This window comes from Erythrolamprus reginae, chromosome 4 (genome assembly GCF_031021105.1).
Source record: "Erythrolamprus reginae isolate rEryReg1 chromosome 4, rEryReg1.hap1, whole genome shotgun sequence".
NCBI classification, from domain to species: Eukaryota; Metazoa; Chordata; class Lepidosauria; order Squamata; family Dipsadidae; genus Erythrolamprus; species Erythrolamprus reginae.
The window spans coordinates 81,830,105-81,846,879 of record NC_091953.1 but is presented as its reverse complement, the minus strand read 5'-3'; the positions used below and the strand labels follow the sequence as shown (position 1 = coordinate 81,846,879).

The 16,775-nt window shown below is 40.5% G+C and overlaps 1 protein-coding gene across 2 annotated transcripts in view; it reads left to right on the top strand.

The window, feature by feature from the left end:
- NHS (NHS actin remodeling regulator) overlaps positions 1-16,775 on the top strand; it is a 307,993-nt gene that overhangs the window by 283,558 nt on the left and 7,660 nt on the right. For both annotated transcript variants that reach the window (XM_070750742.1, XM_070750743.1), the window contains 3 exons: positions 517-712; positions 9,412-9,543; positions 12,219-15,161. In XM_070750742.1, coding sequence (XP_070606843.1) covers positions 517-712; positions 9,412-9,543; positions 12,219-15,161 — 3,271 coding nt within the window. The remainder of the gene's footprint in view (positions 1-516; positions 713-9,411; positions 9,544-12,218; positions 15,162-16,775) is intronic.

The window sequence follows — 16,775 nt, the reverse complement described above, 5'->3', positions numbered from 1 at the left end:
TGCTTTTCAACTTTTCTTTTGATATCCAGTATTATTAGATGGCTGTGTTCACATGACATATTTAATTTGGTGATCAAAACCCTATTTTCTGGTTTAACATTGTATTATAAACAGTAAATTCATCAAATGAACCAGGTTTGTATTTCATAGCAGTGAGTGAATACAATATTTTTGATTCACTTTCAGTATTCCTATGTTTAAATTCTGCTAATTTCAGAGATACCTTATTTTGAAGTAGAATCAGATATTTGTATTTGTATAAAATACAAAATATGTACTTCTTTCAAGATATGTAGAACATGAGATCAATTCATAAAGCTATGCTAAAGTTCTACTGAAATCAGTGCTGCAGGCTGTCAATCATATGTAATGTTTTTCATTTCTAAGCCATTTATGCAAAAAACATGAAAGTATGTTTTCTAACTTCCAAGAAACTTCCTTCCTTTTTAGAACTTCTAACTCTTACTATTTTGTTGTTTATGCATGGATGGTAATTTTGATTGTATTTATTTACAGTCCCGCCACCCTTCGGAGGAAGAAGATACAGATATCATGTTAGGGCAGAGGCCAAAAAATCCAGTACATAATATACCTTCTACACTAGATAAACAAACAAATTGGAGCAAAGCACTACCCCTCCCAACTCCAGAGGAGAAAATGAAACAAGATGCCCAAGTGATTTCCTCATGTATTATCCCCATCAACGTCACTGGTACAAATCTTTCGTCCTTCTTTTGTTGTGGTGGTTGATTTGTAAGAGTTTTAATTACTTATTTTATTGCAGTAAATGTTTCTCTAAATATAACAAATGTATTTATTTCTACTTTATTGAGACTACCACCACCCCATTTTAGCATAGGGTAACTCTGGGCAATTTTCAGTCTTAAAAGTGCATATATATAAGGAGCTGTGATGTTCCTTCAATACACCAGGGTGATTCGACACAAAAATATGTAACCCTTCCCTGGTGCAGAGCTGAAGGGATTGGATACTGTAGCCTAGAGGATAATTCTCTGCCTTACAAGGCAAAGGTTACAGGTCCAAGTCCCAGTGGGTATGGCTAGCTGATGAGGCCAAAATAAGGCCGAAATAGATCTATCCTAGTCTCCCTTAATTTTCAAATTCAGCAAAAAAACATGTGACATATATATATATATATATGTGTGTGTGCATACACACATACATACACATACATGCATGCATACATACATACATGCATACACATACATACATACATACATGCCCGTGTTTTCCCCAAAATAAGACCTGCTGCTTATTTTGGGCTCCAAAAACAAAATAAGACCTGGTCTTATTTTCTTTTGGAGCCCAAAATAAACAGCAGGTCTTATTTTCAAGGGATGTTTTACCTGCTTATCTTAGGACTACTGCAGCCAGATCTCCCATGCCCTGACATCTGTTGTGCTGCTACCCAACTTCTTCTGCAGCTGCTCACAGTTGTTCACAGCCAGACGCCATGTGGTGCATCGTGCTGGCGACACATCTTCTGGCAGGATGCCACATGACTCACAGGAGGCCAAATGGCATGGCATGTGAGCTGTGGCACTGGCACAATGTGCCATGTGGCCTGAGATCAGTGGTACTGGCATGATGCACCACATGGTGTCTGGCTGTAAGCGGCAGCATCAGCGCAATGCACCACATGGCTTTTGGCCACAAAAGAAATCAGGCAGTGGAGGTGGTGTGACCAACATCACAATGCTATGGGTGTCTCTTGTGCTCTGTGGGAAACCCTGAATCCCAGTTGTTTGGAGACATGGAATTAGATTTGAACCAGGAACTAGATTTTAAGAAGATAGGTGGTCTAGGAAGGCTTGTAAACCCCCCCCCACCCCCAGGGAGCCAGCCTCTCAGCAAGCAACTATGGAAGATGACTCTGTTGCCATTAGCTGGGATGGTCACAACTGGAATGATTGAAATGGAGAGATCGTGGATTGCCTGGATGACAAAATCTAAATGTTTGTGCTGGAGAGAGGTAAAGAAGTGCTGAAGCTAAGTGAGTGTTTGGCTGATTTAATGACAACATTCAAAAGGAGACAAAAGATAGTCTAAAGTGAAGTGAGTGGCAATCTAGCAATTAGAAATACCATAGAGAGAATTAAGGGGCAAGTTTAAAAGCCCAAATTTGAGGATGTCTTTATAGTTGGACTTGGTGGAAGCTAAAGAGACTGAAAAAGAATAAGGGATTTGAAGAAAATGTCTTATAAATGCTAAATGGACTTAAAATACTTTGGAGACTTTTGTAAAAGAGCTGTTTTGCTATATTGGAAATGTAAAGCCATCTGCTGGTTAAAAGAAAATATTGCAACAGACTGTGGAAAGCTCGAATTAGCTGACAGCTGGAGACTACCTTGCCCATAAAAAGATAACTAGGAGTTCGAAAGGACTTGAAAGCAGTGGGTGTTTTGGTGGTGTCTTTGATGGTTCACTGTTTTGGTGATAGAAGATCAGAGGATTTTGAACTGGCTTGAACAAAGAGGACTTAAACTGCAAGAAAAAAATCTATGAACTCCATGAATTGTGAACTTGACAAGATGGAGGCATGTATCTATGAAGAAATGACTGGGATATTAAAATACATCTGTGAAGAAAAACTTACCTTTTGGAAATCAGGTGAAAAGAAAATAGAAATGAAGTTTGATCATAAAGAACACTTAGAATTTACAGTGGTGGAAAAGGAAAAGGAAGAAAATTAAGAACAAGGAGATTACCCAAATGAAAAAGGGACAGAAAAAAAACCAGATTGATGATTACATTGGGATTTACAGTGATAAGAATAGAGGATGAGCGGAGTATTTGTATTAGAAGAAGTAGTTAAAAATAAGGAGGGTAATAGGGAGAAGAGACTAGGAGGAATTGAGAGCAGACTTAAACAAATAATATACTTATAAGGAAGAAAAGGAGTTTGGAAAAAAGTTATGGGCATAAAAATAAAAGAAATAAAAATTTAAAAGTTCAGAGAAGGAATTGGAAGGACAAAACCTACAAGAAGTGTAATTTTTGAGACAGCAAAAGAGAAAGGATGAAAAGGGGAAGGTCAATAGAAAAGAAAAAAATGAGAACTACTATTCTACATTTAATTGTGTGAACACTATTAGTTGTGTATAAGCAATCAGCATAATTATCACGCTAAATGTTTTTATATAAGTTAATAATTCTATATTAGATTGCAACATGATGGTTTGAATTAAATTTTGATGATGAAAGGGAAAAAGAATAAAGAAAAGAAGGCAAATAAATTAGACCGTAGTAGGTCAATTGTTGGAATATTATAAATTTTGAATAATTACTATTTTTCATTTTTCTTTACCATTGTATATTGGGAGGTCGGTAATGTTATTAACTAACATGGAAATGTAGTGATGAGATTAGAATTTGTTTAAATATGGAAAGAGTTAAAATTAAAAAATGAGTGATAAAGTTGAAAGGGAAATATGATATGGGAAAAGAGATTTAGGGCATTTAAAAATGACAGAGTAAAAAATGATGAGTAACAATATAAATTGAGTAAGGGAGGAGTATGGCCTAAAATTACGAGGTACAAGAGATAATGATTATGTCTGGAAAATAAGCTATAGTGATTGATTTGGAAGAAAATTGAAAATTATAGGGTTTTGAATTGCTCATCTGTTAACTATAAATGGATTCGAGATACTCAGGGAAGGATAAGAGGGAGGAAGAGGAAGTAGAAAGAAAGGGGAAAGAGGAAGGAGGGAAGTAAGAAGGAAAAGAGATGGGAGATAAGTACAAAAGGTGCAAATTCAGGATATTTGTTTATGGCATTTGGGACAGAAATATATAATTATGTATGTTTTGATATTATGGTATAGGTATAGATGTTTATTGTAAAGATGGTGAAAAAAAATCCTTAAAAAAAAAGAAATAGGGCAGTGGCACAACAGGGGTATGGGAGACCTGGCTGCAGCAATCCTAGGGTAAACTGGTCCAAGGCACATGGAGCAGCTCCACTGGCCCATCCCTGCTCTAGCCTAATTTTTATATATGTGCCTCGTCCCACCTGATACAACCAGATGGTGGCATGTAGTGAGCAGCATCTTAACTAAGGCTTATTTTGGGGATAGGCGTTATATTAGATGTACACGTAAAAATCAAGCTAGAACTTATTTTCAGGATAGGTCCATTTTCAGGGAAACACAGTATATAGTAAGACATAAATAAATTAAAACCAAACATTAAAATTTAAGGACATGTGCTGTGGATAGATTGAGAGGAGGTGGGATCTGTTGTTAATCAATCACCTCTATTGTGTTGTTCCCCCAAGCTAGCTAGCAGAGCCACAATTTTGGCTCTAAGAAAGAATAGGAAGGTATATATACGACTACTATTACTACTACTACCTCCTCCTCCTCTTCTTCTTCTTCTTCTTCTTCTTCTTTTTTTTCCCTCTTCTTCTACTTCTACTTTTTCTTTTTGAATAGAATAGAATAGAGTTCTTTATTGGCCAAGTGTGATCAGACACTTTGGTGCATATGTTCTCAGTGTACATAAAAGAAAATATACATTTGTCAAGAATCATGAGGTGCAACACTTAATGATTGTCATAGGGGTCAAATAAGCAATCATTTATAACTTTAGCTTCTGTTAAGATGGGAATGAGTCTCTTAAATTCAATGAGAAAGACTTCACATTAAATTTCTGTATTGTGATTATCCATGGACATTGATGCTGATATAATTGGATTAGAAAGATATAGTTGAATTCAGTAGCCTTTTGCACGACGTGATAATCGTGTTGGTTATGTAATAAAACAGTGCAATATTTCTCACCAACAGCATATTGTATGAGTCATAAATGCTACAGCAAATTAATAGCATTTTAATATTTGCTTCAATGCCTTCCATAATACTCCAAGGCCAAGAGTATAGAAATAATATTTGAATTGATATGTACAATTTATTTTAAAAAACCCTTCACTTATTAGAAATCTTCTTTCTATATATTATATAAGATACATAAAAAGAGAGAAAGAGACAGAAATTTGCAATACAATGTGAAGTCAGAATGGAAGTCCATAACTAGTAACATTTCTGAATTAGCTGCATTGGCTCATTAGTTCCTCATCTTGTTCCACAGATTAAACCAAAAATAAATCTGTCATGAAGAGTAGACTAATCATTCATTTAGATCTCAAAAGGTTCTTTGTACACAGTATTGCCTCAGAGTAGTCATGAAGGTTTCCATATCGGTACACATTAAAATAATAATAATGTCAGAGTTAATACACTATTTATACACTGATAAGAAACAGTGACCTAAAGATGTCTCAGTTGCTTGCCAAAAACAATCAACAAAGAGCATACCAATGCTGTTTTTTGAAAAGAGGTATTAGGCTTTTCAAGTCATAACCACTAGAGCTACGTAAATGTTTTGAAAAACCACTTTGATTCCCCTGAATCAACTCCTCAAAATATCAAAGCAGTCACTGGAAACCTGATATACTTTGATATATTTCAAGTGTATGAAAGTTTTACCAAAGGTTTAGGAAATGAAGGATCTCCCTATTACAGTCATCCACAATAAATTGTTTGCTTGATGCTGAGAGCAATAACAGATTCATTATTGAAACCCATTAGGGATGTCCCAATTAAAACACCAATGTGACAGATAAATTTCTGGCATCATCATTCAGAAGAGTAAGAGAACTAATGAGAGGTGATTCATAGACATTCCACATAGATAAAATGTTCCTATAAATACGTTTCCCAAGGTAAATTCACACTTCCATATATTTCAAAAAACCATGCCTAAATAACGTTTGACAAATCCCATCATGACCATGCAGTAAGGAAACCAACCATATCGAGAGCTATATGAATGGTGGTCATAGTGATACAGAATTGCAAGATCCATTGGCCCACTTCAAATTTACAAGTAGGGTTTATCAAGTGTGATATTTGGCTATGCTACAGATAGTATGGTAATAAATTCCTAAACCAACCAGAAGGAAATCTGCTTTGATACATCATATAGTGTCTGTTCCATTGACTGAAAGCTTGGATTCACTATGGCATTTTCTTCTGTAACCAGAAGATGAATCTGATAGACTCATTTACAAAGGAAGCAAATAATAAAAAATAAATTGCTAAATATGTTGGTACAGATTTTATATAATTACTAAAGAAGGTTATTATTTATAAGCCAAAATCAACATGGCCTATGTTCAAATTAAGAATTAGATTGAATAATTCCTATTACTGAAGGGAAACTCCTTACAGAGAAATGGCAGGTCTTTTGACAATGTCCAGAAAACATTTTGGTTAGGGTAGTGTGTGCAGCAAAACCATAGACAGCTGCTTGAAAACTGATGAAGTGTGTTCCCATTGAATGCTTTGCCCATGACCAAAATGCTACATTGAATTATCTGAAATGCTTTTATGTATTCTCCTTCAGCCTATGCTTTGTAACTACACAATGCTATATATGTTTTTCTGCTTTGGTACAACTTTTGTAATGCATTAGGTTTTCGTGGAAATACTTATACAACTTAAACTATTATTATTAACTTACCATCGTAATTACTGTGTGTGTCAGTACAACAGTACATTTATTTTTTTATGAATTTTCTATGGCACTGCACTCCAAAACAGTGGCATTCTCAGTAAAAATGTTGTAAAAATGACGATGTAAAATTATGTGTGCAATGATATTGCAATGCAAGCCCCATCATTATGTATTTGTATCATAAGTTATGATATATGTGGACATTTTGTCAATTCTTGCATGCCAATTCCTAACAGATGATTCCTGGCAGCTTACAATTGTAAGCAAAAATTGGTAACTAATTATAAAACAGTTCAAAATAGACTAAATATAGTATTGCACAATACTATTAGTTATTACTCTTGACAGATACTAAGAGTATATATTTTTCATTAGAAGTGGAGGGTGTTTTATTATTTTTTAACCTTATTTTTCTTCATATAGTGATTTTGATACCAGATTTTTAGTGTTGAGAAAATGCTATGATGTACAGTACAGTGATCCCCCGTTTATTGCGTCCCCAACCATTGCGAACAGGGTACTTCGCGATTTTTCAACCCGGAAGTCAAAATACCATCTACGCATGCGTGTGTTTTTTCTATGGGCACGCATGCGTAGATGGCAACCGGGAGATCAGCTGCTGGGTGGCTTTCCTGGGTCTTCCCCATCTTGCTGGCGTCAGCGAGGAGTTTCCCCACCGCCCACGCAAACTCCTCGCTGCCGCCCGCCCTTCACCCGCCCACGCCGTTCATTCTCGCCGCTTTCGAGCCGAGTCCGTGAGCGAGTTCGCTCCCGGACTCGGCTCGAAGGCGGCGAGAGACAGCGCCAAGGAACGGGCCTGTCCACGCTCTCTCTCGGCGCTTTCGAGCCGAGTCCGTGAGCGAGTTCGCTCCCGGACTCGGCTCGAAGGCGGTGAGAGACAGCGCCAAGGAACGGGCCTGTCCACGCTCTCTCTCGGCGCTTTCGAGCCGAGTCCGTGAGCGAGTTCGCTCCCGGACTCGGCTCGAAGGCGGCGAGAGACAGCGCCAAGGAACGGGCCTGTCCACGCTCTCTCTCGGCGCTTTCGAGCCGAGTCCGTGAGCGAGTTCGCTCCCGGACTCGGCTCGAAGGCGGCGAGAGACAGCGCCAAGGAACGGGCCTGTCCACGCTCTCTCTCGGCGCTTTCGAGCCGATTCCGTGAGCGAGTTCGCTCCCGGACTCGGCTCGAAGGCGGCGAGAGACAGCGCCAAGGAACGGGCCTGTCCACGCTCTCTCTCGGCGCTTTCGAGCCGAGTCCGTGAGCGAGTTCGCTCCCGGACTCGGCTCGAAGGCGGCGAGAGACAGCGCCAAGGAACGGGCCTGTCCACGCTCTCTCTCGGCGCTTTCGAGCCGAGTCCGTGAGCGAGTTCGCTCCCGGATTCGGCTCGAAGGCGGCGAGAGACAGCGCCAAGGAACGGGCCTGTCCACGCTCTCTCTCGGCGCTTTCGAGCCGAGTCCGTGAGCGAGTTCGCTCCCGGACTCGGCTCGAAGGCGGCGAGAGACAGCGCCAAGGAACGGGCCTGTCCACGCTCTCTCTCGGCGCTTTCGAGCCGAGTCCGTGAGCGAGTTCGCTCCCGGACTCGGCTCGAAGGCGGCGAGAGACAGCGCCAAGGAACGGGCCTGTCCACGCTCTCTGTCGGCGCTTTCGAGCCGAGTCCGTGAGCGAGTTCGCTCCCGGACTCGGCTCGAAGGCGGCGAGAGACAGCGCCAAGGAACGGGCCTGTCCACGCTGTCTCTCGGCGCTTTCGAGCCGAGTCCGTGAGCGAGTTCGCTCCCGGACTCGGCTCGAAGGCGGCGAGAGACAGCGCCAAGGAACGGCCTGTCCACGCTGTCTCTCGGCGCTTTCGAGCCGAGTCCGTGAGCGAGTTCGCTCCCGGACTCAGCTCGAAAGCGCCGAGAGACAGCGCCCCCCGGACCCCCAACCCGGGTTTGGGGGGCTGCTAGGAAGCCCTCCATGCCGGCGGCAAACAGCCGCGCCGCCCCCAATCTTCGGCTCCTCGCTAGCGCTGTGGGAGTAAAAACACCATCTGCACATGCGCAGACGGTGTTTTTACTTCCGCATCGCTACTTCGCGAAAACCCGCTCGTTGCGGGGGCTCCTGGAACGGAACCCTCGCAACGAGCGGGGGATCACTGTATTTATTTAGAAAATAGTCTTGCCAAGTTTATGAACAAATGGAAGCAAGACCCTGTTCATATTATCAATGAGAGGAGGAAGCATTCAGTTGAAAATGAATTTCTACTTAAGTCAGGCATCATGTGTTTTGAATTCAGGTGATTCCATCTTCAGTTTCAACCATTACCAGATCTAAAAACTAAGTAGCAAATAAATCCTGCCTGGAGCTCTACAAAACTGCCACTTGGAGGCAAAATATTTGTTAATTGGATGACTATTTTTTGTACCTAGAAATTAATGTCAAAAGATACAAGCATGACATCAATCTGAATGATTTTTTATATAGATTGACATATAGAAAATCCAAAAGCAGTTGAATTTGTCATACTATCTTAACCTCCCTATTACATATCAGCATTGCATAGAATTTTTTTTTGCAATTTACAGCTGAAACTTTTTTGCTCATCCTCCTGAATCCTATTTTTTATTTTACACATATCGGGGCCTCTGGAAAATAATAATCTGTAAAAATATTTCAGTAAACATTCCTTATAAGTAGAGTAGCTAACTTTCTCTCATTCCTTTCATTTCCTTCTCTCTTTTGTGGCGATTAGCTGTAGTATGCAATTTTTTTTTTTTAGAATGTTCTACTTATTTTCAGGCACAATCTGAAAAGTTCATTTGACCTGATGTGGTCTTCCAGTCAAAACCATTGTTTATTGTTTTTAAAAGCTAATGCCATCTATTTATGGATTGCAGGAGTTGGTTTTGACCGAGAAGCTAGTATACGCTGCTCACTTGTTCACTCCCAATCTGTACTGCAGCGAAGACGGAAACTAAGAAGGAGAAAAACCATCTCTGGCATCCCCAGAAGAGTCCAACAAGAAATAGGTGGAGTACAAATAAAATATTTCCTAGAGAACTGTAATACTGTCTTAATGTAACTCTAGCTTGCTTTTGAAAGTTTTCCAAATTCCTGATTATGGTTTCAAGTCTGATGCCTTTGGTATGTTCTATTTGTTTCATATTTTTTGTAAATATTGCCACCTATCTTTATTGCTCCTTATAGAATGAATCTCAATGTGTTGTAGGTGTCACTTAGTAGTATAGATATACTTCTAGCTCACATTTTCTAATTACAATATTATCTGATTTCTGTTGAATAGTGTTCTTTTAGTTTTCTCTACACACCAAAAGTAATTAATTTAAATTATTTTTCCTTGTAAAAACCTAACAAACATTTCCTGATAATGCATTAGCATCCTTCAGTCTCGAAAGACCATAAGTATCATGCTCTGGATTCCCCAGAGCATGAAGCGTGGGTAGATTAGTATAGAGGATAGACAGATCTCCCCTCTCCACGTAATCCAATGGAATGGCAAGGACCAATACGATTGGTTCCAGTTACATCGCAGGTGTTATCAGAATGTGGCTGTACACAGCCATGAACTTCTTCCAGAACTCCGGCTCTGGATTTTGCCTCAAGGCTTACTCCTGAAGCCTTTTCCAATTATGGATATAGCCACAAGGCAGTGGAGGTTTGCAGTCAGAGTTTCTCCTAGTGGTTGATCAGGGTGTCTTTAGTGTCTTGCCATGCTCTTAGAGTACTACATCGCTTGCAGAAACTGCGTTCATGACCTATTCTAGTAGGTTTCATCTGCTCAATCCATTGGAATCTGTTTTTGCATGCTCGGGATAGACAAGTCCCTATCTCGCCGAAGGTCAATGACCCATCGGCTACTCTCAGCCTGGCTTGGCTAGCCTGTTGAAGCTGTTGCCCAGGGTGTGGCCACTGCACATGCTACTGGGAGCCACAGGTGAGAGCTGAGTGACAGGTGGAGACCAAAGGTGAAGAGCTGCCCTAAAAACTGCCCTAAATGACCTGCTGTGTAAAGGACACGACGTGCCCCTACACCAGAGGTGCTTCTCCTCCCTGAGCACCCCATATACCCCTCCTGATAATGAATATGCTGATAAATTGCCACAGACTAATTTATTTAGAAGATCTATTCCAGTGATGATGGTATGTGAGACAAAGTTAGGAGACTGGGCCAAAAGACACTGTCAAGGTACTGGTAAGGTAAGAAACAGCAGACAACTAGATAGAGGATAGAGCAAAAGAGGAGATACTCCTTAGTCCCTTGGATTGTAAAGGAGACTTGAGGAGGGGAAGAGGTGTACTTTCAGACTTGCAAGATTTTCTCAATATAGCTTTACAACTAAGTAGATTTAGCTCTTCTGTTTCTAGTTCCTATTGGATTACGCTGACAATTCCAGTCAGTTGTACAAATATTATCTGTTCTGAAAACTTGATGAACTAGTCCCCCCATTTTTATGTACTGTATTACTTTTTTCTCTTAATTGATAAATATTTAGTTCATTCAATTAGACATACTCAGATGCTTTTTTCCCTTACATTGAACTTTCACAGTAGTAACTAGATTAAGGTCATGTAAGCTTGTCTTGTTAAAGAATCAATATTCTTCTATTAGAGCAACAATTGAAAGATCAGGCTGGCAGAAAACTAGCTAGCTCCTTAATTTCAGATGCACATAATTTGATTATTCCTTTGCAAGGTTCGAGGTTGCGAGGTTCGATTACTGCAACGCTCTCTACATGGGGCTACCCTTGAAAAGTGTTCGGAAATTTCAGATTGTGCAGAATGCGGCGGCGAGAGCCATCATGGGGTTCCCTAGATTTGCCCACGTTTCTGAAACACTCCATGGCCTGCATTGGCTGCCGATCAGTTTCCGGTCACAATTCAAAGTGTTGGTAATGACCTTTAAAGCCCTACATGGCATTGGACCAGAATACCTCCAGAACCGCCTTCTACCGCACAAATCCCAGCGGCCGATAAGGTACCACAGAGTTGGCCTTCTCCGGGTCCCGTCGACCAAACCTTTAAAGCCCTACATGGCATTGGACCAGAATACCTCCAGAACCGCCTTCTACCGCACGAATCCCAGCGGCCGATAAGGTCCCACAGAGTTGGCCTTCTCCGGGTCCCGTCATTTGGCGGGCCCCAGGGGAAGAGCCTTCTCTATGGCGGCCCCAGCCCTCTGGAATCAACTCCCCCCAGAGATTAGAACGGCCCCCATGCTCTTTGTCTTTTGCAAATTACTCAAGACCCACCTTTATTGCCAGGCATGGGGGAACTGAGACATCCTCCCCAGTCTTTTATATTTTATGTTTGGTATGTATGTGTTGCATGGTTTTAAATTGCTGGGGTTTTAGATATATTTTATTTTAATATTAGATTTGTTTCACTGTTATATTGTTTCTATTACTGTTGTGAGCCGCCCCGAGTCTTCAGAGAGTGGCGGCATACAAATCTAATAAATAATAATAATAATAATAATAATAATAATAATAATAATTTTGAGTCGGCACAGAAAACACTACTTGGGAGGATTGCACTAATAGATTAATAGTCCTCTGTTCAAATTAGTTTTCCTCTTTAGTAAGGGTGAATCTTGGTGAAACACCTAGTGTGAAGATAGCAACTGTTTTTATTTTAATTCTACTTTGTAAAAATTGACTCATAACATTTTATCTATATATCCTAGATTCTGATGAATCACCAGTAGCAAGAGAACGGAATGTCATTGTGCATGCAAATCCCGACTTCTCTAATAACATCAACAGGAGATCGGGTACCCGAGACTCTGAGTGCCAAACAGAAGATATCCTCATTGCCGCCCCATCCCGGAGAAGAATACGAGCTCAGAGAGGTCAAAGTGCAGTAGCTTCGCTGTCTCATTCCGCTGGCAACATATTGGTGCTGACGGATAATGGTGACTCTATGTATTCATCAATGAGCAATCGTGTTCGATCAAGGAGTCTTCCTCGTGAAGGTGCTAGAGCCAATGAAAAAGATCACAACAATGGTGCCAAAATTTCAGCATATGAGGCAGAACACTTTTTAACAAATCAAGAACGAATCTCCACAAAGAATAAGGATGCTATTAATAACCATTGTTCCAGGGATCACCATCCTAGGGGCTTAGCTTGTTCCCAGCATTTTCATAGTCCAGATCATAACTCAAATGAAAGAGGGAGGTCAAGATTATCAAGGATAGTAGATTCTGGAAGTTGTGACATTTCTTCAAACTCTGATACCTTTGGAAGTCCAATTCACTCTATTTCCACAGCTGGGGTTCTTCTCAGCAGTCACATGGACCAGAAAGATGAACATCAATCATCCAGTGGAAACTGGAGTGGAAGTAGCTCAACATGTCCTTCCCAAACATCTGAAACAATTCCTCCTCCTTCTTCACCTCCACTGACAGGATCTTCACACTGTGATTCAGAATTATCACTGAACATTGCCCCTAATGCTAATGAAGATTCGAGTCTTTTCATAATTGAACACTACAATGAACATAAAATTAGAGGTCACAGGGCAAGTTCTTTCACTTCTGATCTGCTAGATGACCCTAACAACAGCAACACAAGTGACAGTGAGTGGAATTATTTGCATCATCATCATGATGCATCCTGCCATCAAGATTTCAGCCCTGAACATCCCATGACTGATAGTCTGGGCTGTCCGAGTTTTACAAGCATGGCAACCTATGAAAGTTTTGTAGAGAAGACTCCATTGGATAAAGCAGAGACGAGCTCACATTTTTCAGTTGATACTGAAGGCTACTATACTTCCATGCACTTTGACTGTGGACTCAAAGGAAATAAAAGTTATATTTGTAACTATGCAGCTGTGGGCTCTGAAAATTGTCAGAATGCAAGTTTTGCTTCCAATCTCGCTCACTGTAATTGGCAAGATTATATGGATCATAGGAAGCAAGGAAAACCAGGCATTTCTCTAAAGAAACCAAAGGCGAAGCCAGCCCCACCAAAACGCAGTTCATCTTTAAGGAAATCTGACACTAGAACAGATATTTCGGAGAAGAAAGAACCAAAGATAAGTAGTGGGCAGCAACATATGCCTCATACTTCCAGGGAAATGAAGCTGCCCCTCGAGTTTGCAAACACACCTTCAAGGGTCGAAAGTACTAGCCTACCAAGTAAACAGAAACCTCCCTGGCATAATCAGGATGAGAATGACATAAAGGGTCTCCCATTTGATTCCATGGACATTGCATCATTTAAAGATGAAGGTGCTGAACAATCTCACTATGCAGATCTCTGGCTTCTAAATGACTTGAAATCTAATGATCCCTATAGATCTTTATCTAATTCAAGCACTGCTACGGGTACTACGGTCATAGAATGCATAAAGTCACCAGAAAGTTCTGAATCTCAAACATCACAGTCTGGATCAAGAGCCACCACTCCTTCTCTTCCTTCTGTTGAGAATGAGTTTAAGTTGGCATCTCCAGAAAAACTAGCTGGTTTAGCTTCTCCTTCAAGTGGCTATTCCAGTCAGTCAGAAACTCCAACATCATCATTTCCAACAGCATTTTTTTCTGGTCCCCTATCCCCAGGAGGGAATAAAAGAAAGCCAAAAGTACCAGAAAGGAAATCCTCATTACAACAATCTTCTTCTAAAGATGGCAACATATTTTTAAACAAAGACTTAGAACTTCCGGTTATACCTCCTACTCATCTTGACCTAAGTGCTCTTCATAATGTTTTGATTAAACCATACGCTTCCAGACCCCAGCTGCATGCTTTTAACAATAATAAATCAAATATGATAGAAGAAGTACTGAATTCTAATTCTTCACCAGCTCTTGCTATTACACCTTCAGTGCTGAAGTCAGTACATCTTCGATCAATTAATAAGCCTGAAGAAAGGAAACAGAAAGACAATCCAGATTTTCTACCCATTCAAGAACATAGTGTGGTAACTGCTATTTCTCCATGCAAAATGAAACCACGTGTAAGTAAGAAACAAGTTTCGCATCAGTTCTTCATGGAAGATGCCATAGTGTCTTATATAAATCCCTCCCCAGTACAGATAAGCCCAGAACAACTACTAGAAGATAGCTTAACCTTTAGTGAAAGAAATATCTGTCAAGAAAATCTAAACTCCTTAGCAGAGAGTGTTCCAGTAGCTAAGAGTGTACCAGATCAAATACATTCAGTACATGGGAGTTTGCTGGAGCCTACAACTAATAAATTTTGTGGGTTTTCTGAATTTCCACGAGGCACAACAGTTTTTCCAAGCAATCTTGAAGGCAAAATTACTTGTGGATCAGAACAGAATAAGAGTATTAACCCTGTGCAGTCTCCATATGAATTACCTGCACACTGTGAACAAAAGTCAAAATATGAACCAGTACATGAAGATATTCCTCGGTCTGACTCCTTAACTTGGGGAGCAGATACTTGTTATCAGCTGAAGCATCAGCTTGATATAAGCCAACTTGATGACAAAGTGCCTGCGAATATCAGTTATGAACAAGAGATCTCAATTATAGATTCAATAAGTGAAAAATGCTCTGAAAATGATATCATGTCAGGTATTCCAGCCAAAAGTGCCTCAGATAACAGTGATAGCAGAGCAGCTGAGACACAAGAAACTACAGAAGATGATACCTTAAAAGGTTAGTTCTTAATTATTCCTACACTGCTAATGGTAGAACCTAATGCTAGAAATAATGTTGATGGTACTAATGGATAATTTCCAGAATTCTATTAATTTCAGTGAAACCTTAATATATTGCACTAATAAATGTATGATTCTTTGAAGAAATATATAGCTAGTCCTTGACCTATCACTATGCAAAGTTACAACAGCACTGAACAAATAGTTGTTTTGACTAATTCTTAGGGTTCAGCCAACCCAGCACACCCATGGTCTCATGATATAGGAGCTTGGTAACTGGTTTGCACTTACAATCAATTTTGTAATACCTTGTGATCATGCGATTTCCATTTACAACCTTCTCTGCTGCCCTCTACAGAAAATCTCCCACTCTGTCTTTGCACTGTGCTAGCCACTCATGCACCCTCCCTAACCTGTACTACTCATGTCATATTCTCATGCATTCTGTTCAGTCCAAGCTATGCGTGGCGGTGGATCCAGGAAAGCTCCATGGTTTACCAAGGAGCTCCGGGAGATGAAGCGCCAGAAAAGATGTTTAGAGCGATGCTGGAGAACCAGTAACTCCAAATCTGACTGAACACTGTTAAGAGCCTTTATTGGGACTTATCTAGTGGCAATACGGATGTCAAAATGTTTTCATTTTCCCACATATATTGCGTCCGCTGATTCACGCCCAGCCGCCCTCTTTAGGGTGACTCGTTCCCTTCTCAATGTAGAGGGAACAGAGGAGCCCTTGCAGGGTAAAGCTGAGGAATTTGTTCAGTTTCTGTTGGATAAAGTTGCCCAGATTCAAATGGATCTGAACTCTGATTGGGAAATACCAATTGAGATGACAGGGGCAGGTCTTAATCCTATTGTGTGGATGTATTTGATCCTTGACTCCTGAAGATGTGGACAAGGCTGTGGGAGAGATGAGTTCCTCTACTTGTTCATTGGACTCAGGTCCCTCCTGATTAGTTTCGGCCAGCAGGGAGGTGATACAAGGCTGGCTCCAGGCTCTGGCTAATGCCTCCTTGAGGGAGGGGTCTTCCCACAATCATTAAAGGAAGTGGTTGTGAGGTCCCTCCCCAAGAAGTCTTCCCTGGATCCAGCAGATTTTTTTTAAAAAAATTGTCCTGTCTACCAATGTTCCCTCTAATTTTTTTTCGGTGTGAGCGGAAAAGTATAGTGTCTGAGCGGCAGTCCCTTTAGACTAGGCGGCATAGAAGTATAATTAATTAAATAAATAAATAAATAAATAAATAAGAAAAAATTCCCTTCTTTTTTATTAAAAGAAATTAATAATAAAACAAAACCAAAATCTATTACTATTATTACTATCTTCTCCTTTTCCATCCCTGTCTCCTCCCCCCTTGTGTGTGTGTGTGTGTGTGTGTGTGTGAACTCTTGAACCATTTCCAATAACAGGTGAGCTATTGGAAATGGTTCAAGAGTTCACACACACACACACATACACACACACAAACAAACACAAACGGCTGGGTTTTTTTTTCTGTGTTATTATTTGGGTGCTTTTTACCATATGCTTTAAATCAAGAGTCATTTCTCTCTCTTGCTCTCTCTTGCTCTCTCCCCCTCTTTCTCTCTCTCTCTTTTTCTCACTTTCTCTCTC